The sequence below is a fragment of the Protopterus annectens genome, chromosome 16.part0 (genome assembly GCF_019279795.1).
Source record: "Protopterus annectens isolate FY-2018-M chromosome 16.part0, PAN1.0, whole genome shotgun sequence".
Lineage (NCBI taxonomy): Eukaryota > Metazoa > Chordata > Ceratodontiformes > Protopteridae > Protopterus > Protopterus annectens.
The window spans coordinates 270,828,762-270,856,749 of record NC_056750.1 but is presented as its reverse complement, the minus strand read 5'-3'; the positions used below and the strand labels follow the sequence as shown (position 1 = coordinate 270,856,749).

At 40.9% G+C, this 27,988-nt stretch overlaps 1 protein-coding gene across 1 annotated transcript in view; it reads right to left on the bottom strand.

Moving 5' to 3' along the window:
- The window catches only part of SLC2A8 (solute carrier family 2 member 8), a gene marked incomplete in the record, with an annotated part of 454,119 nt that overhangs the window by 181,950 nt on the left and 244,181 nt on the right, over positions 1–27,988 (bottom strand). The window contains 1 exon segment of the mRNA XM_044058812.1: positions 191–367. Within this exon segment, the coding sequence (XP_043914747.1) occupies positions 191–367 (177 nt within the window).

Here is a 27,988-nt window from a genome sequence, read left to right as displayed (position 1 = left end):
AGTATTCTGTACAATTACTGGCAGCTAAAAAAGAAAGCAGAGATTACATACAATAACATAAGATGAAAGCAACCACATATTCCTCTGCCACAGAGTAGCTAATTGCTGTTAAAACAATTTAAGAATATACAGAAATTTTAGGATTTTCATGTATTCAATAATATTTTAATTTGCAAATCATATTATTTACCTGCTATAAATACACTTGTGCATACAAGGGCCAGCCAGGCAAGGTGGTTTTCTGTATTTTGGAGAACTGGTGTAGGCATTGTGGAGTGGCCTGTGTCAGTTAATGAAGAGTTGTTCTGAACTTCAACAATTTTAAAATAAGCTCCAAATACAGCAGAACTGACCGTCATAATGGCCCCTGCAACACAGTAAAAACAGCTTTGAAATTTCTTGTAAAACAATCGTGGTAATTTCTTCTTTTTTTTTGTTAAAAATACGAAGAGGAGTTTGCTTTAGTTTGCTCATCTCCCAAGTTTAATTTGTAAACAGCCTTACAGCTCAACTTACTCACCTTCTTTAATCAAAACTTCAATCTTTAAGGTTATATAAAGACAATACATCAAATATCCAGTGTCAAAAACGTAAAATAATGTATAATACACTAAAATGTTTTATACCCTGAATTAAAAAACAGTAGTTTGCTTCTTCCTACCTATTGTTAGTAGAACTAACACCATTTCCAAAGCCTGGAGTGAGGGTCTTCAGGAGTGGTACAAAGTAAATAGTTTGGACTTCTGATTTCAATCACCAGCTTTGACTTTATATAAAAACATGCTCCGGCACAGTACATTTTGTTTATGTAGACCAGGTGTGGCTGCAATAAAATCTTTAAGGCAATATCTCATAACAGCATTTCTTCATATGCAGCACAAAGACAGAAAGTACATCTCAGAGTCTGTTAACATACATACACTATTAAGTTTATGTGCATAGTAACAAGTGACAGTCACAGAACCCCTCCCCACCAAATGATAATTACATCACTATCCCCCATCGCATACTTTCACAAGACATTCACAAAGCCTTGCATGCCCTCCTATAATCAAGGCATTTTCCAATTAAATAAATTAACACTGCTCTGCTGGTCTTGTGAGCCTTGTGTCTCCCATACAGAAGGATGGAAAATATACCCTTAGTGGTCAAATAGACCATCCTCCATTCCTATTCCTTTAACAGCCACAGTCCTGCACAGTTACCAAATCATTACAGCAAATAAACAAATCGGGAAAGGATTGAAGTAGGGGCGTGTGTGTGCTTACAATTTAATACACCTGGTGGCTAGAGGTACCTTGGGTACAGAGTAAAAAAGAGCCTAAAATCCCTAGCCGCCACCACTTGTGAATTTATGCCTCATATTTTTGATCTGTTCCTCAAAGTCTGTGGTTTTCAGGATTTTTCTGGCAATCACTGAAGGACTGAATTCACTAAATAATGACAGGCATTTGAATTTGAGACTTCATATTCTTCAGAAAATAAATAGTAACACAAAACCTTTTATTCTAGAAATTATCTAAGTTTATAAGACAAATTTGTCCCTATTTTGGGGCTGTATTCCCCCATTATTGGCTTTGTACAGGTTTTTTGTGCTAAGACATTGAGAGCTATGATGACAAGTGAGAACTGAATAAACTAAAATGATAACCATTTAAGTTTATCTTCTTATCTTTCAGGAAATTGCTGATCTGGCATGCTGGTATGTTTTTCTGACTGCAGTGCACAGGGTCCTGGGTTCAAGACTTGGCAGTGAAATGCATAGTGGTAACATAACATTTTATTGTAGCAACTTTCCAAAATGTTTGTCACCCTCACCCTAAAAAAATTGAAATGTATTATGGAAATGTTCTGAACTGGGCAGTTTTGTCATTATTGGTTCATGCATTTTTGTTTCACTGCCTATTGGAAAAATGTTCAGACAATAAATTTAAAATGCACTCTAACAAGTGTACTGTACAAGGAATATAATTTAATAAAGACAGGAATGTATATCAAAGAACACATGTATGTTTCTTGTTTTGTGTGCAAGGGGCCAATGATTTGACAACAGACCAAGGTAATCTTTATCCACCACTGGCCAGATGCATTTTCTTTGTATGTGGTGTGGGTTTCAATGAGGTTTCAACTAATGTGAGTTTCAAGGATGTGAGTTTCAAGGGCATTGAAGTTTTAATGCCAAGTCTATTTTCATTGCGAGACAGTATTGCTTTGTTTAGCAGATTTCTATTGGTGTTTGTGCATTGTGCTACAAAATGTAAAAATAAAATCCAAATAATCATTTTAGAAGTAAAGCAGTATGCACACATTAGTTTTTATGGTAAATGGGGATAAACAGATAGATAATGGGACATTAGAATGGCTGTGGGAGGACTCTGGTGTCATATTTTGGTTGTCTGCTCTACAGTTTGCATTTGAAATTTGGTATCCCACAATTCCACTGGAGTGGGCATGGTTACATAATGATGTATGCAAATGTGATGTTAATCAGCATACAGATCTGCACCTATTTTCTGTGGGCCTTGTCCAGATTTTTGATGTTTCCAGGTTGAGAGGTATGCTGGCAGGATGTGGGAGGGTCAAAGAAAAAAAAAAAGAGGTGGCAGGAAACGTCTTCTCGGTTCTATAAAATGATGGTGTGAAGCTCTGCAACAAAAGTATCAGTTGATGGTTGGGGTTTAAAGACTTCAAATGGAAAGCAATGATCATCCAGTGCATGGAAGAACACATGTGCATCCACTCTCAATGTACAGCATGCCCCCAAAGGGTGCATGCTTCTTACAAAAAAAGTCTAAAGCCATCAGTACTGTGGAAACTGTCAGATTATGTTCTCACTGCAAAATGGTCAAAACTAAGCCTGTAGTCTACATGGCGACTCCCATACTGACAAACTCTACCCTATGAATTATTACACTGAAGTCAGTACAAACCAAACAAATGTGAAAACAAATGAGCTGACACTAGGGGTGGTGGGTAACAGTATGCTCCCAGAAATAAGCAGAATGAGAATGGTACTAGATATGTACACAGTCAAAACGCCTTCTTTATTAACATCCATCAATAAAACTACTGCAAGCATTTCTTCACATGTACACTGAAGACTCCTGATATGAGAGCACCTACACACCTTGAAAACTACTGATGAATGTTTTGCAAACAACTAACCTTCTCCAAAATGGGTGAGAGCTCCTGCTTTCCTAGTATACATGTAGGAGTCGCTTGGAAGTGAGGCAAGGAAAATCAATGACTTAAAAGCATTCCAAAACTTCAAGAGAATGCAACCAAACTAGAGTTTTCACTGTATGATACCTCAAGCTTCCTGTAATAGAGGCCCATGGGATACATGCAAAGGAGATTTAAGGCATCACATATTGAAAACTCTAGTTTGTCTTTTCTCCCCCCTAGTATTTTTTACAGAATTGTTTGTCTGTGTGACTTTATCCTTTTGTTAGCATTCACAAAATAATGCAAAACTCACCTCAGCAAACCTTCAAAATGCCTCAAATGTGTAACTATTAATATAACTAACCTCATGTCAGTTTTTTACTCGCCTTACCTTGAAATCTGTCTTTACACTTCTGCCAACGTAACTATTCCACCATGTGAATCTTCTCTCTTTACCTGTTACATTGCAATCCACAGCCTTTAACCAGTCTGATTCTCCTGCATTTAATGAACTGCATGACCACAATGTTATAAAACTTGCAATTTTGAATTCCTGATGCTGTACACATAAATTTATATAACTGTCTTAATTATTTACAACTGTACAGTCAGGATTATGTAAGCAGTCCTCTTGTGCTACCATGCTGTATGGCCTTAGCTGCATTCATACTGGTTATATCTTGAATTCTTATTTTTCTAAGCTTTAGACTGCTCCTAGGCTCCCTCTGAAAACTGGTCTCAGTCCAGTAGGACAAACCTGGTTAACATACTGCAAAATAATAATACGGACAGATCCATTAGGGAACTTCACTCCCATAAAAGTGGTCCCTGCATTCCCAAAAGGTCGAAGGAAATATCATGGCAAGTGTCCGAAACAGTCAACCAATATTGTAAACACACGAAAAGCATTTCAGCCAGATTTGCAACCATGCTTTTTCCAAAAAAAAAAAAAAGATTCTTAAGGAGCATGTGTAATACTCTATGTAGTTTCTGTTACTTATAAAAATTGTAGAAAAGAAACTGGACACATCTTACTGTACACTAGAGAAAGACAGATACACAACTGTACTTTCTGTTTTGTGAAAGTTGAACTTACTGTAACAGTACATGTCCGAATGATCACTGCTAAGATGCCCAGTTTTCAAAGTTTCAGGGCACCTGCCATGCACCCAAACTGTCAGGCAGCTTGAGCTTAACTGACTAAAAAACAAGTTTGGATGTAAAGTCAGTCACATCTTTCCTATGCGAAAAGGGAGGCCAAGACCTGAAAGGGCAATGCTAGGACAACAAAAATTAAGTGCCCACATCCTGGCATAAAAAACACACCAAACAATAAGGGTGGAGAGGTGGAAGTGGCTACTGCAGCAGTGACCATTTGAACACCTATTGTTGCGGTAAGTTCAGCTTGCACGGCTCTTCGCAGCACCTGCAATGTGCCCAGTAATGGCTCCTTCTGCAATTCGGTTACATGAACTGGAAACGTATCTAAATACGATTGTGAATTATTTTTTTTATAAGACCAGTTGATCCTACTACTATTGGAACTGTCTGGGTATCTTTCTTCCACATGGCTCATTTCTGCCTGCAGATCAAGGTATTTTGTGACTTTGTGTTTCTCTGTACGCAAGACACTGTAGTCACTAGGTGTGGAGATTTCAATGATCAATGCTACTTTTGTCTTCTTTTCTTGGACCACTATATCTGGTTTTCTAGTATCTATCTTTTGGACTGTTGGTATTGGGTGATCCCATGTGATGTAAAGTTCATAATTTGCTATGATTCTCTGTGGCTCATGTTTCCAGTGTTTTTCAGCAACTTCGATACCATAATGTTTGCACAATCTCAAGTGTAACCATCTCGCCACATTATTATGCCTTTCAGTATACAGTCCCTCTGCCATTAGAGAGTTGCAACCAGCAATAAGGTGCGACTGTTTCCAATACGGTTCCACAAAACCTACATATGTCTGTTTCTCCCACATGTTCAATGGACTTAGTAAACCAGCGTGTACGTAGCCCACTATATTGATGTAAATTCACCTCTCCTTAACCATCCCTGCGTTCATTCTTGATCAACATGAGGCTCTTCCAGAAGTTTTCTATACTTGCAACTATATTTATGTTTTTTCCACTTGTCTTGCCTTCTCACCTGGTCCTTCACCTTATATTCTTTCTTTTGTTTTTTGCACATTCAGTTGTTGCCTGGTTTTTATCCACTTCTGGTTTGATTTCCATTCCTGCTTGGCATCAATATGCTTCTGCTAAATAAGCAGAGATGTCATCTTATATTTATTCTCCTCATGTTTCAAAACTTTCACCATATTTGGATTTTGTGAGGTCAGTAGATGTGTGGAGTCAGACGACTGCAGATCGATATATGTAATCCGTTTCAAGGAGGCCCATCCCTCCTCCAGAACGGGGAATATATAATCTTAAGTCTTCTAAAGTACTCCTTAATAAGCTTTATTCGCATTTGTTCATGTTTTATTGCTGATCCTTCATCAATTCCCAAGTATTTATACACCCCTCTTACTCAAGTTTTTTTATATCATATTCTTGTCCCAAACTGATGTTTTCCTGGTGCTGCAATTTTCCTTTTTTAAAGGTTGCTTTTGCACATTTATCAAGACCAAATGACATTCCAACATCTGAAAAGGTTTTGACAACCTGCAGCTGTGCGTTCAGTTCATCTGATGAGCTATACAATTTTAAATTGTAAACAAAGATGATGAGAAGTCATTAGACTTTGTTGTTTTCTAGAAGCCAAATTGTGTAGCCTGTTAAGTAAACGGCTTAATGGGTAAATGGCAAGGCAGAATAGCAAGGTTGACAGTCACCCTGGAATATCCCCCTATGAATTTTTATCCCTGGGATAATAATCTGCCCTTTATCATGGCTTAATTGCAAAGTTGTCTGCCACGGTTTCATTGTTACTGTAATGTAGTCAATCAGTGTAGGGTGTATCTTATACATTTTTAAGCCCTCTTTTATCCATGAATGTGGGATACTATCAAATGCTTTTTTGTAGTCAATCCATGCCATACTTCGGTTCTTCCCTTTCTTACAAATCTCCACTATAACTTTGTTTAACAAATGGTCCTGTGTTCCATAGGACTCTTATTGCCCTTTTGTTCTACAGCCACAATTGAGTTTTCTTCTAAATGACTATAAACTCTGTCGGCATCAATTCCCGTGTATATTTTGTACGTCATCGGAAGACAAGTTACTGGTCTATAATTTGTAGGATAGCTTGCAGGTTCACTCTTAAGTAAGAGCATTGTTTTTCCTGTTGTTAACCAGTGCGGTGTATGTTTGGGATGCGCGTATAAATAGTTCTTACTCCTGGCTAAATCCTTGTGCAAAGAAGTTAATACTTTAAGTCAAAAGTTAGGTACTGTATCTGGGCCTGGGGTTTTCCAGGTAGATTCTTTTCTCAACGTTATTTCAATCTCTGACTGTTATTTCATCCCATTTTATATCCTGTACCTTTAAACATCTTATTCTTTCCTTTACTACTTCAATCCATTTAGCATCTTTATGTCCCATAGGATCTTCATAGATACTTATCCAAAATGTATCTACTTCCTCTTTTTTTGTCGGTCTATCAATTCCTTTTACCTTATTTCCCAATTCTCTATAAAACTTTTTTGGGTCATCAATAAATTGTTTATTTTGTGCTTTTCCTTATATTTATCTTCGTATCTTCTAAGTCTTTCTGCCCATTTTGAAATTTTTAGTTTATCATCTCCAATAATGCACAATAGATCCTGGTCTGTTCTAATACTGCACATTGCTTTTATCACATCTATCTAACATTTTTGTTGATCTGTTCTCTCTTCTATAATCTTCTAACAATGATACTTCTGGTCTTAACTGGTTTATAGTTTTCTCTGTTCGATATTTTCATGATGGTATTCGCTTTCGCCCCCTCATTTCCCATGTTACCCTATGTTCCCGTGGTAGAACTCTGTTATTAATTTAGCAGCACAGCAATATATCCTGTTTACTTCTATTATATCGCATGGGTCTCTATGGACAGTCCTAATTACGGTGTTCATTTGTTTTAGCAAGCTTCTGACTTTTGGGGTTTTATTAACCTTCTGCAGTCTATTTCTCTCATAGATCTTGATATATCTATCTCTGTCTATTAAACCAAGCAACTCTTCACTTAACTCCTTTTCTTCCATAATGGGGGCACATCCCTTGTTTTCCATTTCCTGTGGGCATTCTATAGAAAGTTCTATAGCATCTTCCTGTGACACATTCTCTTCAGTTTCATCCTGTGTCCCTCCTGTGTCCCCTGTTCTGTCATACGAGAACTCATTGGCCTCTCTCCTCAACATTGACTGTGTCAGAGTTTCCACAGTTTCCTGCTCCTTCCTTGCTGTCTAGCTTCAAGTGAATGTCTATACTGGTTTCCTGTGGAAGGCTCCAAAATATCTTGATATGGCACCTGAACAGTTACTTCCTGTTCCACTGGTTTCCCCTTAATTTGGATATCCATTGCTCTATCCTGTTGTGGTGCTTTCCGCATTTGATTTTCTATACTGAATCCTTCTCTTTGCAGTTGTTCAATTACCTCAGTTTCTATTTCTTTGACTTCTCCATTACGCATCTCTTTCTCTACTTTTCCTCTTGGTCTTATTTTTTGTATTGTAAAGTTTCCCATATCTGGATTCCTTTGCCTATATTTTTCTTCAAATATATTTGGTGCTGCTCTTTTTGTATTAGTTTTGCTTTCTCCTTTGCATAAATACTGCACCATATTAATTCTCTTTTCCTTTCCCCTGCCCATATTTCTTCTTCACGTCTACTGATCTTGCTTTACCTTATTCTGAGGACTCACGCCATCCTGCTGTAATCTGTTTTAGACCTTCTACATTAAATCTTTCACTTCGCAGGCACTCCATAACTTCAACTTCCATTTCTTTAACTTCTGCTTTACTAATGGTCTTTTCTACATTAAATTGTTGTGTTTTTAGTCTTTTTGTTGTGAAATTTTCCATATCTGAATGCCTTTGCCTGTATTTTTCTTCGATTATCTTCGAGATTGCTTTCTCCATATTAGTTAACTTGGCTTTCTCCTTTGCATAAATATTCCACCATATCAAATCTCTCTCTTTCCCATGTCCAGATTTCTTTTTTTACACTTTTCAAATATCTCTAGGTTTTGTTGTTTATATTTTTTCACTTCCTCAGAGGCTTCTTTTTCCAAAGAGATAAAAGTTACTTGATCTATATACTGTTTTTCGAAAATCTGTTGTATTAATGAAAGCACATTTTTATTTGAAGCTTGTAACAGTTTTTCCTGTGGAAGTATTTTTCTCTCCTCTAATTTCTCTTAATCATTCTGTATATCCTGTGTCTGGAAATTATGGGCTTTTTGCATAATAGTAAAAATACATAATTTCTTTCTTATCCTCAATAGTCCACTCTGTCTTTATGGCTCTTCTTTGGCCAATCAATTTCTGTTGTTTTTGTGGACTGCTACTTCCTTCAACAGGCCGGGCCATCTTTCCCCTGAGCCTGGCCCCACTGTAGGAATGTTTCCGTACTTTGAGGATTCTACACGGTCATTTTGGCACCAGTGCGCCTACCACGATTGGGCACTTTTTTATCCTGGGTCTTGTGCACCTAGCTATCTTTTTTTTATTTTTGATTTACTTCTGTCCATGATATATGATATATAAATACAGTCTATATATCAGTGTCGTCTTGGTGAGATTTTGTGAAAAACAGGGTCACCTCATGAAGGTACTCACCAAGACTTGAGGATGAATTTGATTTCAGCACTACTACTCTCCGTTGCTTGCTGACTTTTCATCTCTCCATCCAGACCCCTTTTCATCTCCCCATCCGGATGCCAATCCACTGCCTTTTTAGGGGCAGCTGGTGAAGAATCAGGAAAATGGCAGGCAGTAACACACATCCTCTACAACAGACTGAACAGGAGGAACTGGTGTAGGTTCTGGAAAATCATTCTGTAACAAGTGGACTAAGAACCCGCAAGTGTTTTCCCAGAGAGAAAGCTGTGTTGGAAAAGACTGCTTGCCTACGTTTTTATTTTTGTGGCTGGAAGAAGGACCAACCATGGGACAGGTAGTCTGCTCCATGGTCAGGCTGAAAATGGTCCCTCTTTCCCTGGGAAGACAACCAGCAATTGCTGATAAATACTACCAGACATCCAAATCAAACGGCAAAAAAATAAATAAAACACTGTGCTCAACTTATAACAAAGATTTTGTTGTTTTTCCTCATCTAGTTGGTCCTGAGTGGTTAATTTTTAGTTAGACCCTACCAGATCACAAAATGTACTATTTTGACAGAAAAAAAAACACAATGAAAAGCACTTTAAACACTATACCAGCTGCACAAAAGAAAAAATAAAGCAATAAAGTGCTCTGTTTAAAATTATTTTAGTCTCAAGACAGTCCACTAAAACGTAACATTCCTACCTTTAAAATAACTTTCCTGAAGAGGAAAGCAATAAAACATCAACAAAATGAAGAAAATGGAAGTTTTTTTTTTTTTCAAAGAGAACTTATCTGCCTAGCAAAGGAAAGCAGAAACAGTCAATTCTCAAAAACCTTAGAGGAGCATACTCTTTGCTGGCAATAAAACTTTGAAGGGCTTTGCGCAGAAACTCTTCTTTCAGTCAGCTCAGCTTCAGCTGCCTGACAGTTTGGGCACATGCAGGACGCCTTGAAGCTTTGGAAGCTGGCTGCTGGATCCTTGGCAGGATATAATCCATATAGCTAAGGCTACTGCAGCAGTGATCAATATGAACACCTGGAAACAGTCCAAGTGAATTTGACAGCTGACATTCTAAGGCCCAAGACAGATGATGGCAAAAAAAAAAAAAAAAATGAAAATTATGCAACTACCGTAACTCATGTTTCTTGAGACCAAAGGATGCTATATGTATAACTATCCCCTGACACTAGACAGAGCTCATGTGCTACAGACATCTGATCCTTTTCAGTCCACCGCTATTCATGAGAACTTCACCCTCAAAGTGATGCAGAGAATACAGACCCAGTCCGCCTCAGTTATCTCTCATTTAAAAATGCAGAATAAGAGACCAAGCCAGTCCATCCTATAAAAAAGGAATTATTGGAAAGCTTGCAAAATTAGGAATAAGCGGAAGATTTCATGATTCATCACTTTTGAAGGAAGGCCTTCCTTATGGATCCTGAGCAATTGAAGGATGAATTACCAAGCTGCTATTCAAAAGGAAATTGAAAATGGTTGTGAAAAAAAAAATAAATAAAAGTAAAACATTTACAACTGATTTCTAAAACTGTCATGTAGCACAGATGCAGGAGAAACAAAAAACATTAGAGCCCAGAGTTCAAATTTGCCCCATTCCACACACCAGAAGAAACCTGGAACAACCTTCTGATCAGAAGATACTGGTTCTGCTGCCTACTTCTGAACTCTAGTACCACCTCTAGTCTTTCTACTTACACCCTACAAATGTTTCTAGATGTCCAACACTGCTTGTTCATACATACATTAATTTATTTCAAAACCATATCATATACACTCATAGGTTTCATAGATGGGTACTAGGCTATCTACCCGAAGGCATTTATAAGCCTAGCCAGAAAGTGTTGGCTTTCGCTGCCCCCTTAGATTAGTTCCTTGTGCCTCTGTCCAACAGAGCCACTGAAGTGATCCCTGAGGTAAGCTTTCTGTTTACCATCCACTCGTCAAGGTTTCTTTTGAAGAGTGTTAGCGAGGAGCTCTGCCTAATGTAGATTGGAATTTTGTTCCAAAGCATGGGAAGTCTCTGGGACAGGAATCTATACCTCCTGCACATCCTATTTATTGTTGTGGTGAGGTTTAGATCCCTAGAGCGTGTGGCTTGAGGGGATAAGGTTTTCTTTAGGTGGAGCATGTCCATCAATTCTGGGTTGGACATGGCCTTGTATGTCAGGCAGAGATCACCTCTGAGTAGGCGGTATGCAACAGAGTACAGCTGGAGTTTCTTCAGTCGAGCTGCATAGGGCATCTGTTTGAGGCCATTGACCCTCTTGGTGAGGTACTTCTGTGGTCTTTCCAGCTGTTGCAGGTGTCTTGTAAGGTACATCCCAAATGGGGCGTTGTACTCTAAGATGGGTCTGATGAGTGATGAGTAGAAGGGCACAATGACCTCTTCATTTGGATGCGAACCCTTTTGTGATTAGGTGGGCCATGTAGAAGGATTTTCTAACCACTTTGGCAATGTGATTATCAAAGCTGAGATTACTATCTACTTGGGTCCCCAGATCCCTTATTACGCCTTCAGATTTAGGGGACTACCACCTATGTGGTAGTTTGTGGGTACTTTGTTTTCTCCAAAGGGGATGACTATGCACTTTTTGGTATTTAGCTTGAGGCCATGATTTTGACAGCAGGTATCCATCTCAGTGAGACCCTTTTGGAGGATGTCTGTGTCAGCCGGAGTCAATTATAGCCCCCAGTTTGCAGTTGTCTGCGAACTTGGTCAGCCATAGTCTTCCTGTGCTTGCCTGTACCTCTGAGAAGTATATGCCAAACAGGAGGGGTCCTAGAACTGAGCCCTGGGGAACGCCACTTGTAACTGGTTTAGAATCGGACCTAGCCCCTGCAACTCTCACCATGTGGGTTCTGTCCATGAGCCAGTTGGCAAACCATCTTGTGACATAGGGGTTTATGTTCAGGCTGGTGAGTTTGCCTATAATACCAGAATGGGGAACGGTGTTGAAGGCCTTAGCGAGGTCTAGGTAGGCTGTGTGTACCACCTTTCCCTAGTCTATGGCCTTGGTAACTATCTCAAAGAAGTCCACCAGGTTTAGGAGGCATGATCTGTCAAAGCCAAACTGGGTAGGTGTCCGTTCCCAATGTCTCTGTTAATGAGTTCCATGATGATGTGCTCCATAGCCTTGCAGACCAAGCTAGTCAGGCTTATAGGGCGATAGTTCCTGGGGTATGTTGTGGCTCCACCTTTGTGGAGCAGAATAACTGTTGCTGTGCGCCACTCTATGGGTATGTAGCCTGTGGAGAAGCTGAGTTTGAACAGTGTGTTTAGGTGAGGGGTTAGTTCATCTTTGAGCTCATGTAGGACACAGCCTGGGACACCATCCAGTCCCACTGATGCTGTGTTTTTGGCTTTGGAGAGGGCTGTTTTACCTGAGTGTCTGTGATTTCAGGGACTCTACATTCTTCTGGTATGGTTATGGGCCCTTTTGGGGGTGATGTTTGCACTGAGCCTGTCTGCCAGGATGTTGGTGATATCTGTCAGTTCAGTGTATTTTGTGTCATTCTGCACTAACTCGAAGCAGATCTGAGCATTGCCACTTAGATTCTTCACATAGCTAAAGAATGCCTTGTGGTTATCTTTGGAGTCCTTGGCAATTTTTCTTTCAAAGCTAGCCTTGGATGATTTTATGAGGGATCGTAGTTTCTTGCCGATGCTGATCAGGAATGTCTTCCCTTCTTGGGATTTTACTCTTTTCTGTACTAGTTTCCTCCTTCCATTGTATAGCTTGTTTATGGCAGGAGTCCACCAGACTGGTTTCCTTTTTCTTGGAGGAGTGAGTCTTGGTTATGCTTGGGATGGCACGATCCATACATTCTTGTAGCTGCCCATAGAATGCATTAGTAAAGAATTTTGCAGCTTGGACAGTGTTATCCTTCAGCATGGGGACTTTGAAACTTTCCAACTTGGTCTTAAGTAACGTGAAGTTTGCTTTTGAAAAGTTTTTCACGGTGGCTTTCTTGTCCAGGGGTGGGGGCGGAATATGGATATCCAAAGTGATTTGTTTATGGTCAGATCTAACCAGCGAGGGGCTGACCTCTGGTGTGGAACCTCGGTCGCTCATGTTGGTGATGACCAGGTCCAATATGTTGTCACCTCTGGTGGGAGTGTTGACCAGTTGAACCTGGGCGTTTTGAGTTTATAAATTCTAGGAAAAGTTGGGCAAGGGAGTTAGTACTTTAGTAGTTCTCCCAGTTAATGTTTGGGTAATTGAAATTACCCAATATTAGGGTGTTTGGTAGGACCTTTATGTTTCCCAGCGTTTCCAGAAACGTGGAATGGGGGTCCTTGGACATGCTGGGTGATCTGTAGCAAGCTCCAATTTGAATTGCAGTTTTGCCCATTGTTAGTTGCACATGGATTATCTCTGAAGCATTGTACTGTGCCACTAACCTGGAGGTGTGGGTACCCTTGAATATGGATACGCTTCCGCCTTTTGTATTTCAGCTTGGGTTCCGTGGCCGAAATGCATGGTACGAGTTGTAGCCTGGTAGTGCTGGTGTGCTCTCTGAAGCCTTAAACCAGGTTTCTGTTACTGTACATATATCGATTTTCTCCATACTGAGGAGTGCCTCGAGTGCATGCATTTTGAGGTTTAGACTTCTGGCATTGAATAGCATTACCCTCGGTTTTTTGTTACTTGTGCTACTTTGCTGAAAGATTTCTTCTTATAGCTTACATGACAGGAAAATCTACACTAATATTTTGCCTCTTTCTAGTCGAGCTTCACAGATTTTAATTATTGTTCATAGGCTATGTGTACTATTTTGATTTTCATATTTTTCTCTACACATCTCAACAACCAAGAGACAAATACAACAGCTTAGCTTCATAGGAAAGCTCATAAATGAGTGAACAAAATGCTGCTTACAATACGCGCATACAAAAATTCCTTAGTGAGATGCTGTAAATTACTCAAACTTTAAAATATTAATATTTACTGTGCTTATTGTAACCTATTAAATTCAGTTTAAGACCTGTAACTTAATGAGTACTACCACTGCAGAGATTAGTTTGTGTTGAACAGTTTGCCACTTACACCTCCTTACTAACGCTTATGCTTCCAGATAATTTGTTTGAACTACCACACAAAACGTGTTCAGTGAAGAATTTGTTTGAACTGTCAGGACATATTTTATCAAAATGGTCAGAATGCAAATACGAAGTTAACAGTACAAACTTCCAGATAACCACAGGAAAGAATGACACATGGATTCATCTAAAGGGTACCCAGGGAAGCTAACTGATGCACAGTGGTCATGGCATTACCCCAAATTCTTGAATATCATTTTTTTGTAACCACTAATCACCATGCCAAAATTTTAACCCACAACCCCACCCAACTGCTTCTGTTCTGCTGGTAAGCTAGTCAGGGAAAATATAAAGCCCACTGGTTTAACAGCTAAGGGGGCAATGCTTTCTGCTGGGAGGACTTCCATCCATACTGCTTTATCGAGCTGACTGCTGTTTTAGGCTTGCTTGTTTATCTTTTCGGCTTTTCCCAGTTAGGGGTCGCCACAGTGGAACTCCGGTCCGCTAATGATTGGCAGTGGATTTTTATGGTGCCGAGTTGCCAGCCCGACGCCCAACATTCAGTGAAGGCATGCCCATTCACGCATGTCTTTTGGAGGCCACTCGACTGCGGGGAGGACATGCAGACTCCACACAGAAGGCACTCTAGCCGAGAATCGAACAGGAGAACCTCTTGAGGTGAGGCAACAATGCTACCGCTGTACCCAGCTTGCTACAGGATTCAAATGGGCTTCTTGGAACCCTGCATTGCTAACTTCTGTGTAATAAAATAGTACAGACAGATCTCCTCCTCTCTCCTCAAGATCTCAATAGTGTCTAACGCGTTTCCCCAGAAAAGGAGGGATTCTGCAAATGCTGCTGTAAACTCAAAAGCACTGATGCAATCTTATGCATATCCTCAGAATAATGCCTATGCCAGCAGCCCAACCTTCAACATCAGATATTATCCTCAAAGGCTGGGACAGGAAATCTGCAGTCAGAATTCTACATCAGCTTATACATGCTCCTGAAATCTGACAGGCTCTCTATAAAAAAAAATCTACTTTTTCTACAGATGGCCCCAATACCTAGTGAGAGATGCATTTTGCTTAGCAATGCAGATACCTAAAGTTAAGGTGGCCCAAGCTTCTTGCCCTGCAGTTCTATATATTCTAATGTGGAATTTCATGCAGGTTACTAAGCAGTATGGACTGTCCTCTTTAAACCATGATAGCCACAGCTCACACTAAAAGATGCTGCTGACAAAGTAGTAACCAAACACTTAAGGGTACTTCTATGACCTGAGAGCCAAAGGCTGGAATTTGCTTGTGGATTTCCATGTTAACTTTATGGGAGATTTTACTCAAAGGAAAACAGGAAGATTCATATTTGAAAAAAGCTTTACACGTGGTCAACTGGTTCCCTAAAACAATATGTTCAAAATCTCTACAGTTTCTTTTTTACTGGGTCCAAATAAAGTACTCCAATCTCAGCAATATAATACTCCTCATTCAAACTTTGTGCTAGTTAACAGTCTGCATTTTAAGTCATTTTCTGTGCTTGTTCAAGTTTATGAATGCTCAAAATAAATATATGTATGTTGTATGTAGTGTTTTTATATATGTATATATATATATATATATATATATATATATATATATATATATATATATATATATATATATATAAAACAAAGTGTTATATCCTGAAGTGCAGCATGGGTAGAGTTTTCCTTTGCTGGATTTCGAATAATTCCTTAACCTGGGTTTCTGGTAAATGCATGATATATTCAGTTTGTTGCAAGCAATTTATTTTGCATGCAGAATGAAGTGGCCTTTTCTTGCCTGTCTTCCCAGGTTCGGTGTCACCCCACCCTAACACCTTAGGAGGTTCAGTCTCACAGGGAACTGCTAACAACTAATCAGTGATCTCCTGTACAGACTTCTCAACATCTCCCAATTGCCTTTAGATACTGTTACGAATGCACCATGATGCTATAAACCCAAATACTTTGAAACAAATGCAAAGATACATCTGTAAATTGTAAAAAAAAAAGACTTTCAATCTTTCAAAATTCAAATTCAATTACACCCTTCTTTAGAAACATGTATACAGCACTTACCATTGTAAACTCAAACGTGTAACAGCTGACATGCAATTGTTCTTACTGCACTGAGACATGAAAATAAGCTTGTCAGCTTTCCAGCTTGCCAGCAATGCTACCTACCTTGTAAAATGCAAGGTTTTCAACATGCTTAGTGAGAATTATAAACTCTTTCCAGAACTATCCAATCCATAGATATTAACAGTATACAGTGGCTGATTTCAATGAATACTACTATGAACCAAGTTTGAGCAGCAGCTTGCATGGCTGAAGAGCCAAGCAGGGTGGGGAGATGAGAATGAGCAGTTGACACCGAGATGTCCTACCAGAGAGGGAGAGGTGGTTTCAGATGGCTAGTTTCAACCATGAAAGTGGAAATTACATGGCAGTGAAATACAGCCAGACCAAGGACATGACCTTAGTGCTACCAAACTGGTGACGGTAGCCCTCAGTAGCCTATGTGCAGTTGCACACGTGCACATGGGAAAGAGCACCCCCTGGAGTGATGCAGATACTCATGTCAGCTACCTAGGGAATGAGGTTAGGACCTTTAGAAAAGCCCTGCTGATCACATTCGTGAAGACTTCCTTGTATATAACTGGACAGTTTGGCGGACTGGAGGTGGTGTAGGAGTGGCAACTCACTAGATGAGTAATAGGCTGTAGTGAAAGGTCCAATGATGTCAACTCACTAGTGTAGGCCCTGAGGCTGCAAGCATCTGGGAAGTCTGTGGTGAGGGACTGGGCATGTGGTTACAAGGAAAGCTGATGCTCCCATGGATGATAGGGTAAGGTGACCTTAATGCCTTCCTGGGTGACCACTCCCATCATTTGGATCTCACTTATCAGGGATAGGGAATTCACTGAAGGGAGGCTAACACTTGGCAAGCAGGGAGACAAAAAGCATACAGAAAAAGAAAAAAATGGGGGAAAGAAAAACAAGCTCAATGAAAGTTCATCCATCCATAACCCCCTTTTCCCATTTTTACATATGGGGTCAGGGTGTCACATCAACAGTGACCATCAGCTACACCCAACAAAATTACAAAGGCTTCTCTTAATCAGTGAAGCCCTTTGAGTAATTCTGAATATAATTCTGAAAATAAATCTCAAACAAGAAATGTTCCGATGAATGCAGCCTTGTTTGGGGGGGACTGAAGGTCATCTTCCACAATCAATGCAGAACTGCAGTGGCAAAGCCTGTTCTGGATTTAGAGTAAAGAGGTACGTGATGCTGCTTGGTAAAAGTGTGCACTGAACTCCAAGTTGCAGCCTCCAAAATTTCCTTGGTTGGTCCTCCTCTGAGAATGGTTGCTGAAGTGGCTGCTGCCCTGGTAGAATGAGGCCTAATAGTCTTAAGCACTGACTTGCCAGTGTAGCTGCCTGTGTATGTCCAAAGAGTGCAGAAGTCTCTCCCCTTTATTCTGGGGATTTGGATAAAATGTTGGCAAATGAATGGTTTGATTAAGAGCCACACTGGATACTACCTTTGTCATAAATGTTGGGTTTGTCCTTCGAGAAACCCTGTCCGGATGAAAAATGATAAAAGGTTCCACTGCCATTAATGCCTGTAACTCTTGAGACTCTTCTTGCTGAAGTTACTGCTAGGAGCAGAGCAGTTTTCCATAAGAACTTTATATAAGCTGTATTGGCTGGCTCAAAAGGAGGCAGTGTGAGTTTTTCTAAGACAAAGTTGAGGTCCCATGTAGGTATCGGTGCTCTCCTTGGGGGTCTTATGTTTTTTGCCCCTCTGAGGTACTGTCTTAGCAGTGGATGAGAGAAAATAGGAGGTTCCGTATTGTAATGAGCTGAAATGGCAGAGGCATGGATCTTAACTGATGAGAAAGATAGGCCTTTGTCCGGCATCTCAGTTAGGTATTGTACAATCTGAGTAATATTTGGAACAAGTGGTTCAAGTCCTCATGCCTGGTTCCAAGCACAGACTCTTCCATTTTTCTGCATAAGATTTCCTGGTGCTCTGGCCTCCTGGCTTCCAAAATCACATCCATAACAGCTTTAGAGACAGGTGTGTTCTGAATGGCTATATTATCCGCCATGCAGCCAGATTTAAGGTTCTGAGTTGGCTGTGCAGGATCGGATTGTTTTGTTGAGTCAGAAGATGAGGAATTTGAGGTAAAGTCTAGGCTTGGCCTCGAGACAAGCTCTTCAGGATTGGGTACCAGTGCTGGCGTGGCCAGTCTGGAGCAATCAATCATTTTTGGCTTCTATTGTCTGACTTTTAGGAGCACCTTGGGAAGGAGAGGCAGTGGTGGAAAGACAAACTGTTAGGGTTTTCCAGCTGAAAGATAGAGCATCCACTTTCCATGCTTATGAGTGATAAGTCCTTGTGCAGAATCTCTGTAGTTGGCAGCTGTGAGGGGAGGCAAAAAGATCTATGTCTGGGCATCCCCATTTCCTTGTTATGCTGAAGACCTGTGGATTTAGTTTCCACTCATGAGGGACCATGAGGTTTCTGCTTAGTTCGTCTGCCAGAGTATTTTTCTTTCCTAGCAGGAATTGTGCCTGCAGATGTACTTGATACGTCAGTGCTGTGTTCCACAAAGTCATGGCTTGCCTGCAGAGGGGGAAGGAATGTGTGCCCCCTTGCTTGTTTATGTACCACATAACTGTAGTGTCTGTCTTTAGTAATAGTTGTCCTGGATGTAGCAGATCCTTGAAGGCTGTCAGGGCATTCTGTACAGCTAGCATCTCTTTTTGATTGATGTGAAGATGCATTTCGTCCGTGGGCCACGTGCCCTGAATACATTTTCCTGCCATATGTGCCCCCCAGGCATAATCCGATGCATCTGTCTGCCTGGCTGTGGGTAAAGTGAAAGGCTGCCCCTTGTTGTGATGACAGGCCAGTGCTCACCATCAAAACTCCTGTTGCAGGCAGGGAATAAGAGTTATTATTGTTTCCAGGCTGTTGCAATGTTGAGTCCAAACACTTTTTAGGTACCATTGTAGCTTCCTCATATGCAGTCTTGCATATGGAATTAGTAGGATGCAGGATGCCATGAAACCCAAAGCCTGCAGGATTTTCCTTGCAGGTAGCTGGGTCTTTGTTGCCATCATTTGAAAGTAATGAGTCAGTTGCCTTTGCTTGTCTGGCGTGAGATAAGCCATCTGGGCAGTTGTATTTAAGCTTGCACCCAGAAATATTATCACTTGAGAGGGCACCAGTTTTGATTTCTTTTCGTTTACTGTGTACCCTAGGCAAATTAGTAATCTTTTTACAAACGCCAGATGCTTTAATAGAATGTCCTTGCTCTCTGCTTGAATAAGGCAGTCGTCCAAGTAGGGATATATTTGAATTCCTTTTTGTCTGCAAAATGCAATTATTGGTGCCAGGCATTTTGTGAAGACCCTGGGCGCAGTAGATAAGTCAAAGGGCAGTGCAGAGAATTGTAATGCATTGAGCCAGCTATGAATCTGAGGTATCTTCTGCAAGATTGTCTGACTGGGACATGCAGGTATACCTCTTTTAGGTCCAAAGTAACTAGCCAAGCCTTCTTGCCCAGCATGGGTAGAAGTTGCTGCAGTGTCAACATTTTGAATTTTGGAACATCCAGGAAAGTATTTAAAATTGGCAGGTCCAGTCTTGGTCTCCAGGCTTTGTCCTTTCTGGGTACCAAGAAAAATCTTGAATAAAATCCTTGTCCCTGTTCTTGTTGTGGTACTTTTTGAATAGCTCTCATGTCCATGAGAGCAGAAATTTGTTTTTGTGCCTCTGCCCATTGATTTTGTGGCAGGTCTGGCATACCTTTTGACCTTGGTAGGGTGTGAAAGTGGAGCCTGTAACCCTGAGAAACAATATTCAGTACCCATTTGTCCTGGGTGATCATGTGCCAATTTTGTGAGAAAAGTGCTAGTTTTCCCCCTAAGGGAGCTGCCAAAAGGTTAAGTGCTTGGCATTTCTAGAGGGAAGTCATTGGGACAGTTTCCTATAAGGTTGTGATTTGTCTTCTCCATCTTTGGGGGCTGAAGCACCCCATTGTCTAGATCTGTATGAGCCTTGGGGCTGAGATCTGCCTCTTGGGGGTCTGTATCTACCTCTTTGTGGCCTGACACTGGAAAGGACCAATTTTTAGGCGGCCAGTTCCTGCTAAATCTAGGTGGCTGAACCTGTAAGAAATCCTTTACTGTCTGCATTGATTTTGCTTTATCCTCCATTTTCTTTAACACCTCTTCTGCCTTAACACCAAACAAAGTGTCATGCTGTAATGGAGCATCCAATAATTTTGCTTTAACATGATCAGGTAAACTTTGTTCTTTTAACCAATCATACCTTCGAATGACAGAACCTGTAACTCCGGCTCTGCAAGAAGCCTCTAATGAATCAAAACCACATTGCAGAGTATGCTTTCCCACTTGTTCAGCTGCATGTAATAGATCCTGCATTTCCTTATTGTCAGGACATTCTGAGTTTGTAAGCATTTTCTGTTTTAGCAAAGACATTAGGGTATTGTTGGTATTCAAGCATGTGAAACTGGCAGTTTAAAGCCCTTACAGCTAATGTAGCAGAAGTGTAAACTTTTTTCCCCAATCAGAGGGAACAGGTTTTTTTGCGGTGGAAGCCTCGACTCCTTTGGGACCCTGAGAAATTGTTTCTGGGTCAGCAGCAGGGTTTTTATAAAGAAATTGATGAGAGTCTGGGACCCTGGAGTACCTATTTGGCTTGGATGGTGCAGGGGGTAAAGAATCTGGAGACAAACTGGATTCAGAAAAAACATCAACAATATCTCGTACAGGGGGGATAGCAAGGGAACTGTGCTGAGGCAGTAAAAGAAAGTCTCTGAACCTTTTCTTGGATTCTGAATAATCCTGGCTCTCCCAATGGAAATGCTCCCTCATGGTGTGCAAGGTTTCCCCAAAAGAGTAATCCTCAGGAGGAGAGGCTGAAGGGATAGATTCTTCAGCATCAGAGTCCTCATAGGGAGGAAGAGAATATCCCTGCTCTGAAGAGGAATCAGAGGAAATAGAAACCTGGCCGGAGGAGTCATAGTCAGCGACTTGCCTAGGCATTTTATCAGGAGGGGGATGGGAACCCCTGATCAAAGTAATTAGGTCCTCGGTCATTTATGCATCTGTTTCTTTAGCATGGATGACTGTCCAGGAGAATGCTGTACTTGTTTCTTTGTCTTTAATGGTGTTTTAGACTTTGCCTTGGCTGCTGAAGTGGACTTGAAAGTAAGCTGTGTAGGTCTGAACACACCCTCAGAAGCCGATGCCTGCTCAGCGGCTCCGGACCCATCTGAGGGAATAGTTTCCATAGGCCCAATACCTTGAGTTTCCAGAGGCCTAGTTGTCTCCATGCGGGAGTCAGAAGCGGCCTGTGGCTCTGAGGTAGCAGGTGTCAGGGGCTGCGAAAACGCCTCACTGAGAACCGGCGACTGGCCTAGAAGAGGCTTCGCCGTCGGTTTTGGACCTCTGATGCCTGTCCTTTCCTTTGTCTTTGCGTTTTTTATGAATTCCGGTCGTCGGTTGTTCCGACGGCATTATGTAGTTAAACCTTCGGCCAAAGTAATGTAAAGCAAACTCAAACAGACACTTAATAGTGCGTTGGTTGAATCTAACACAAAACTGACAACTAGCAACGTCGTGGTCAGGGCCTAGGCAAGGAATACAGTAAGAGTGAAAATCCTTATGAGGTATTTGCTTCCCACAAGAAATAAAAATTGTTATTGAAGACTTCGGTTCTGAAATTCAATTTCGAAAATCTCAGGAGTCGGCCGACCGGCACTTGTGAACTGCTTTTGCTTCGGACACCGCGCGGCAAGAAAGACTGAAGAAAATGGCGTCGGCTGCATCTTATATACCCATGGCACACTGACGTCAGGGAAGAGGTGACAGCAACAGACGCCGGACCAGGACTTTGTAATTCAGGCCGACTGCGGGTAGCCTGCCAGCAGGATAACCCAAGTGTAATGACTGCAACAATAAAACACTATGAACATCTTCCGGATATCTTGCAATAAGGAACCATAGAACCTATTCATCCAAAAGATACAGAAACTGGATTTTATTTCTGGTCCCAAGAATGGTGGCCCATCTTGGATATCTCAGAATTAAATATTTTCTGGCCCCCAAATTCAAAACACTTACTCTTCAGCAACTGTTACCCTCTATTCTACCCCAAGCATTCAGGCTTACCTAGGATCCACAGGTCTACCTCCACCCTCTACATCCCTATAGCAAAAACATATAGATGGTAACTTCATGCAAGGGTACAGGGATTCACTTCAGATTTTCTTTTCTTTTTTTTTTCTTGGCCTTCGGCTCGTCTACTGCTCCCAGAGTCTTCACCGAATGCCTGCCTCATGTAACAGCTAACTGCGTGACAAAATGGTGTCCACATTTACCTTTATCTAGATGATTGCACCATCCTGGCAAACACCCTTGAGGAGGTAAAAGCATCACTCCAGCTCACTATCAACTGCATCATAAATCAGGGGGTTCTATAAACTTGTAAGAGTCCAATCTCCAACCCTCCACCACTGGGACCCTTCCTGGGATCAGAACTGGATTCCAGGAATCAGAAATCCTTCCTTCCTCTACAAATTCCAGTTCTTTACTCAGCATGTCCAATCCAACGAACAAGACTCCATTTCTGTCATGGAATTCCTCAGGATTCTGGTGTTCATGGCCTCCTGCATCCTCATGATACCCTTTAGCAAGGCTGCATACAAGAAAAAAATCCAGCAGTACCTGAAGAACATTTGGCGCCAACACCAAGTCATTACAAGTCAAAACCCCAACTCAGTACATCAAGAAGGAACTCCTTTGGTGAACTGAAGCTTGTCAGATGAACTCAGAGTCACAGGTATCCAAAACCAACACCTCGGACCTTGCCTGGGGTGTTCACCCAGGAGACATAAAAGTGCTTGTCAGCTGGGATAGCTTTTTTCAGGACAAAACACACCACTCTAAAGGAAATGATGGCTGTGCAAAAAGCTTTACCAGCCTTCAAAGAAAAATGCACATCATGCACACTACTGGTGAGAACAAAACACCATACTGATGTGATACATCAACAAATAGGGGAGTACACACTTCTATTGTCTGTGCTGGATGGCCATGCAGCTCTGTGAAATGGCACAGGGAGAAGTCTGACCTTCAGGGCCCATTAAAAGCCATGAACAAAAAATAACCTGGCAGATTTAGTGTCGCAGAACTGTGTTGGATCCTCACAAGTGGATGCTCAAGAGAAAAATCAACCTGCACAAAACTGAGATGTGCCAGACTTAGGCTTATTTGCCTCAGAAGAAAATGGGCAAGTCAGAAAGTTTTAAACATGGGCTCCAACCAAAAGGTCCTGGTAAACAGATGCCTTCACCTTCATGGGTCTTGTGAACAGATGCCTTTGCCTTCACTGGAGAGGTCTACTACTCTATGCCTCTCCTACTCCACCTCTCATACCCAGGGTACCTCAAAAGAACAGTGAGGCTGGGTAGAGGGTGATCCTTACAGCCCCCTTTTTCATCCAAACAGCATTGATTTTTCCATGCTTCATAACATAGCCAAGGAGAAATCTTGGACAATTTTTGGCAAAAGGAGACCATCTGACTCAGAACAGGGCTATCTACCATACATGACTACTTGATCACCCTGAAGCTGGCAGGCTGGATAATATGATCTTTATTCTCTAGATAGCATTCTCCCCCCTGAGGATGCCTTAAATCCTCAAACATGCCAGAAGACCAATCACCAGAAAATCATAAATCTCTAAATAGGCATGATTCTCTAACCCCCCCCCCCCCACCGGACAAAGATGCCAGAAAGCTCTTCAAGCAAGGCTCCTTCCCAGTCTTCTCTTACCTAACAGAGCTTACCAACACACCTCCCACTGTTCTCAGACACCATTATGAAACAATCTCTCAAGTGAGGCCCCCAAAAAGGACCCCAATTCCCCTTGTGATCTCAGTTCTGTATTAAAACTTATTCTACCTCTGTTTGGGTCTACCACGTCCATTAACCTCAAGTTCACCACCTAGAAAACTTCCCTCCTGGTAGACATCACTAGTTGCAAATCCGTATGGTTAGGGGCACCCTTTCTCATCTTCTACAAGGATAATATCCCTGTTTACGTTACTTTATGCCTAAATGGTACCTGAGAGATCTCTACATTGAGCCATTGACTTGTCTGTTTTCTTTCTTAACCCACAGAATAAAGAAAAAGCCCTCGATTCTCAGGATGTGCACAGGCAGCTCAGATGTTATCTGCAGAAAATAACAGCGAAAATTGCACCAGCTATTTGCGGCATTAAAGAATAAAGAGGAAAACCCTGTCAGCAAACAGACTATTTCTAAGTGGATTGCTAATTGTATCATATTTTGCAACAAATGCCATGGGAAGCAGGTGCTTGTCAACATTAGGACACCCTCTACTAGGGACACAGCAGTGTGCCAGCTCATTGTATTCTTCAGGTATCCAAATGGTCCACATTTTCAAGACACTACAACCTGGCTGCAGCTTCTACAAGTCTACAGGGACTCTTCCCTTTCCCAATCACCTGTTCAGCCACTCTCTAGCTCTGGAAATCTTCCCACGGGTTATTACTGCAGCAGGGAAACACAATGAACACAGTTTACCTACTTGCAATGAACGTAGATAGGTCTTCAATGTTGCAGTACCTACTCCTTCTACAAGCCCCTCTTTTTTGCTTATCCTTGCTGGGTTAGAGTGGGTACCCTATTACCCACTGGGTAAGGTCACCCCTATTGTTCCCTTCACAGTGCTGGGCAAGTCATCAGCAAGGATAGCAGGACTCTGGGCAGGGGGCAAAAAATACCAGGGGAAATGGGGCCAGTCAACAACATTTTATACCCAATGTCCTGACACCAGGTGGAATAGTGTCTGCCAGGCTTGAAGTAAGGGAGAAAGCTTCATCCCCAGGCTTCCAAGACAGGAAATAAAGGCTATTACTGCAACAGTGAAAACATTTAAACATCTACATTTATGGTAAAAATAGACAAAAAACATTACTTTTTTTACGCTACTCTCACCATTAAGTGCTCTAAGCATCTTACAGGGGTACCATTTACCAGTTTTAAAGCAATATTTTAACAGAAAACTCTGCACTGTGTTCAAATTAGATAGTGGGAATCTAGCAATATTCAATATAAGCTCATTCATACCTAGCCGCTGTGAAGCAAGCTACCTTTCTTTCCTTTGAGTATTTTCTAATAGTGTTAAAAACAAGTATCAATATCTTACATTACATCATTGTTGTTCATTAAAAACTGTTAATTTACAATGACAGAAGTCAACACATTTAAATTCTTTACATCAATACAGTAATTTTTTTAGTCTAAATATATTTTTTTTTCTAGACTTGTGCAAATAAAACTGCTACTACCAGGCCTTTGTTCAGTCAAGATTAAACTTTTGGATGTCAATTTCTTTATAGGAACATGTTTTCGTGATATTTAAATAAAACATGAAACATGAACTTATATTACTAAATGCAGTACACAAACCATTGGTACCTCCCAAGTTACACAACCTACTTTGTAAGTTGTCAATGATGGTCTTCTTTAGCATCATCTAAAATTTCATCTGATAGCATGCAAAAATTTTTAAGTTACTTAGACATAGCGATACTAATGAAAACAGGAAACACCACGTGTTCATAATACTAAATAAGCAACATCTCCAATGAAGGGCATTTTTCATTGACAATGGCAGTGTAGTGCCATCTCCTCTACATTTCACACCACAACCATCAAGAATATGTAACTTGGTTATGAACATATTAATGTAGGCAAGAAACTATTTACAATGAAAGTGACAAACAATGGTTAACTCCATTCCGTCCTACACAACCTACCTTTTCACATGCTGCATATTCTTAATTAGCAAGTTACTTGATTAAGAAAACCAACTACAAACAGTGTCATGATATCAGAAGGAGCTATGGGTGCCAACTGGAATTACAAAACAGATGGTGATAAAGGTGTGAAAGTTCAGATAACAGTCAAGTCCACTGTCCAGATACAGTCTCAACACTTCTTGCACTCTGGGCAAATGGGACACCCAGTCTTTACTGCAAATGAATACTTTATCAGAGTATGGGAGTGTAATAATTTGTCCATCATTCTATGAAAAAGAACTAGGTTTCTACATCACCTCAGCTTGACCCTTTTCCTCACTTCTGCTCCTACAGCCTTATGAAGTTAGTTTTTTGCAGGTGATTACAGAAAAGTCCCCGTTCTTTGATACTAGTTCCTTTTCTTCTGCTATTTGGACAGAATGACAAGAGGTCTCACAATCCTTACTCTGGGATGTGGCTCTGTAATTGGGAAACCATCTCACATTTGGGAAGCCACTAAGCACCAATTATACTGGGATGTAGAACTTGCCAAGGATTTCCTGTCGCCTTTCATTATAGTTTGTTTGCTCTTTTTTTATACTTGCTATGGCTGTAGCTTTGAACTTCACAAGCTCATGTCATTTTTGTTAAACAGGTCTTACCCATATGTGGCTGATATGGAACCAGAACATTCAAAACATAGGCTGTGTCCAGTTTCTGGCCTCTTGTTATTGTGGGATCTTATCAGCATATTTTCTTTGGATCAGGGTGATTTAAATTTTTCAAATTTCCTTCATTTTCCTCTGATCCACAGTGTGATGGGTTTACATTATCCACCGCATACACAAGTATGGTCATATCTATTTTACCATCTTGGCTTTTTTTATAGGATCCGTTTCTGAAAAATGTACTACTCCTGTATCAATCACACAGCTCCTGTGATCTCAAGGCTATCCATATATGTCCTCCAATTTAAGACATGGATAAAGACTATTCCCAAAATAACCAGCTTCAAGACTGAGTGTCATATCTTCATACACATACTATGCCAAGCTTACTTTCTAGATTTACTGCAGCACCATTTACTAACAACTTGCATATTAGTTACTATATTCCCCAGAGTCGAGCAACACCTCTACTTTCCAATTTATCTGTATGTCACAAATCTGCCAGTGTTTTGTCATTAACAGCAACAGCTGACACAGACTCATCTATGGCTATGGAAAATGTCTTCTAACTAGCTCATTCAGAATTGATTACTAACATGGAGTCCTTTGTCTTTCCAGCACATGCTAAATCGGATACAGTCTCTGCATTTTTAGCTACATACCTCAAACCACCTGGTACATGCCTCACAATGCACTGAACCAATATCTAATGGAGAGTTATTATTTATGTAACCCAGTTTATAGCTTTAAAACATTTTATTTCCATCTCCTTTTAGTCCATGCCCCACTCAGAGGTGATATTAGTCCCCTCCCACTTATGGGTGATTCAGAATGGTCACTACAGGTTGACAAGGACTGACATTTTTTCCATCACTCTTACTCTAAAGAATCTTACGAGTTTTTCCATTTTATGAAGATTTTTTTTAAATGAGTAGTCTACGAGGCTTTGTACGAGGCTTTGGGGTACCCGCAGTGGTGGTGCTGCGGTAGCATTGTTGCCTCACAGTAAGACGCTGTCCGGTTCGATTCTCAGCTAGAGTGTCTTCTGCGTGGAGACGCGCGTGAATGGGCACACCTTCGTTGAAGGTTGTGCGTCAGGCCTGGCAAGCCTCATGTAAAAATCAACTGCCAATCATTAGCGGACCGGAGTTCCGCTGTGGCGACCCCTAACCAGGAAAAGCCGAAAGACACAAAGTCTACGATGCTTTGGGATAAAATATTTCAACTATGTCCACAACTTGGCCTACTGATGTAGGAGTCTCCAGGCCAACCCACTGACGAATGGGACAGGGATGAATTCTTAAAACACTATGCATTAGCAAATTCTCTACAATTTGAGGTGCTGGATTTTCTTTAGCTGCTCTGCTACCTGTACCAAAGTCAAACATCTGGAAATGGTCTGGTTTGTCTGAAGAATAAAGTGTGTGTGTGTCGGGGACTCTTCGGTTT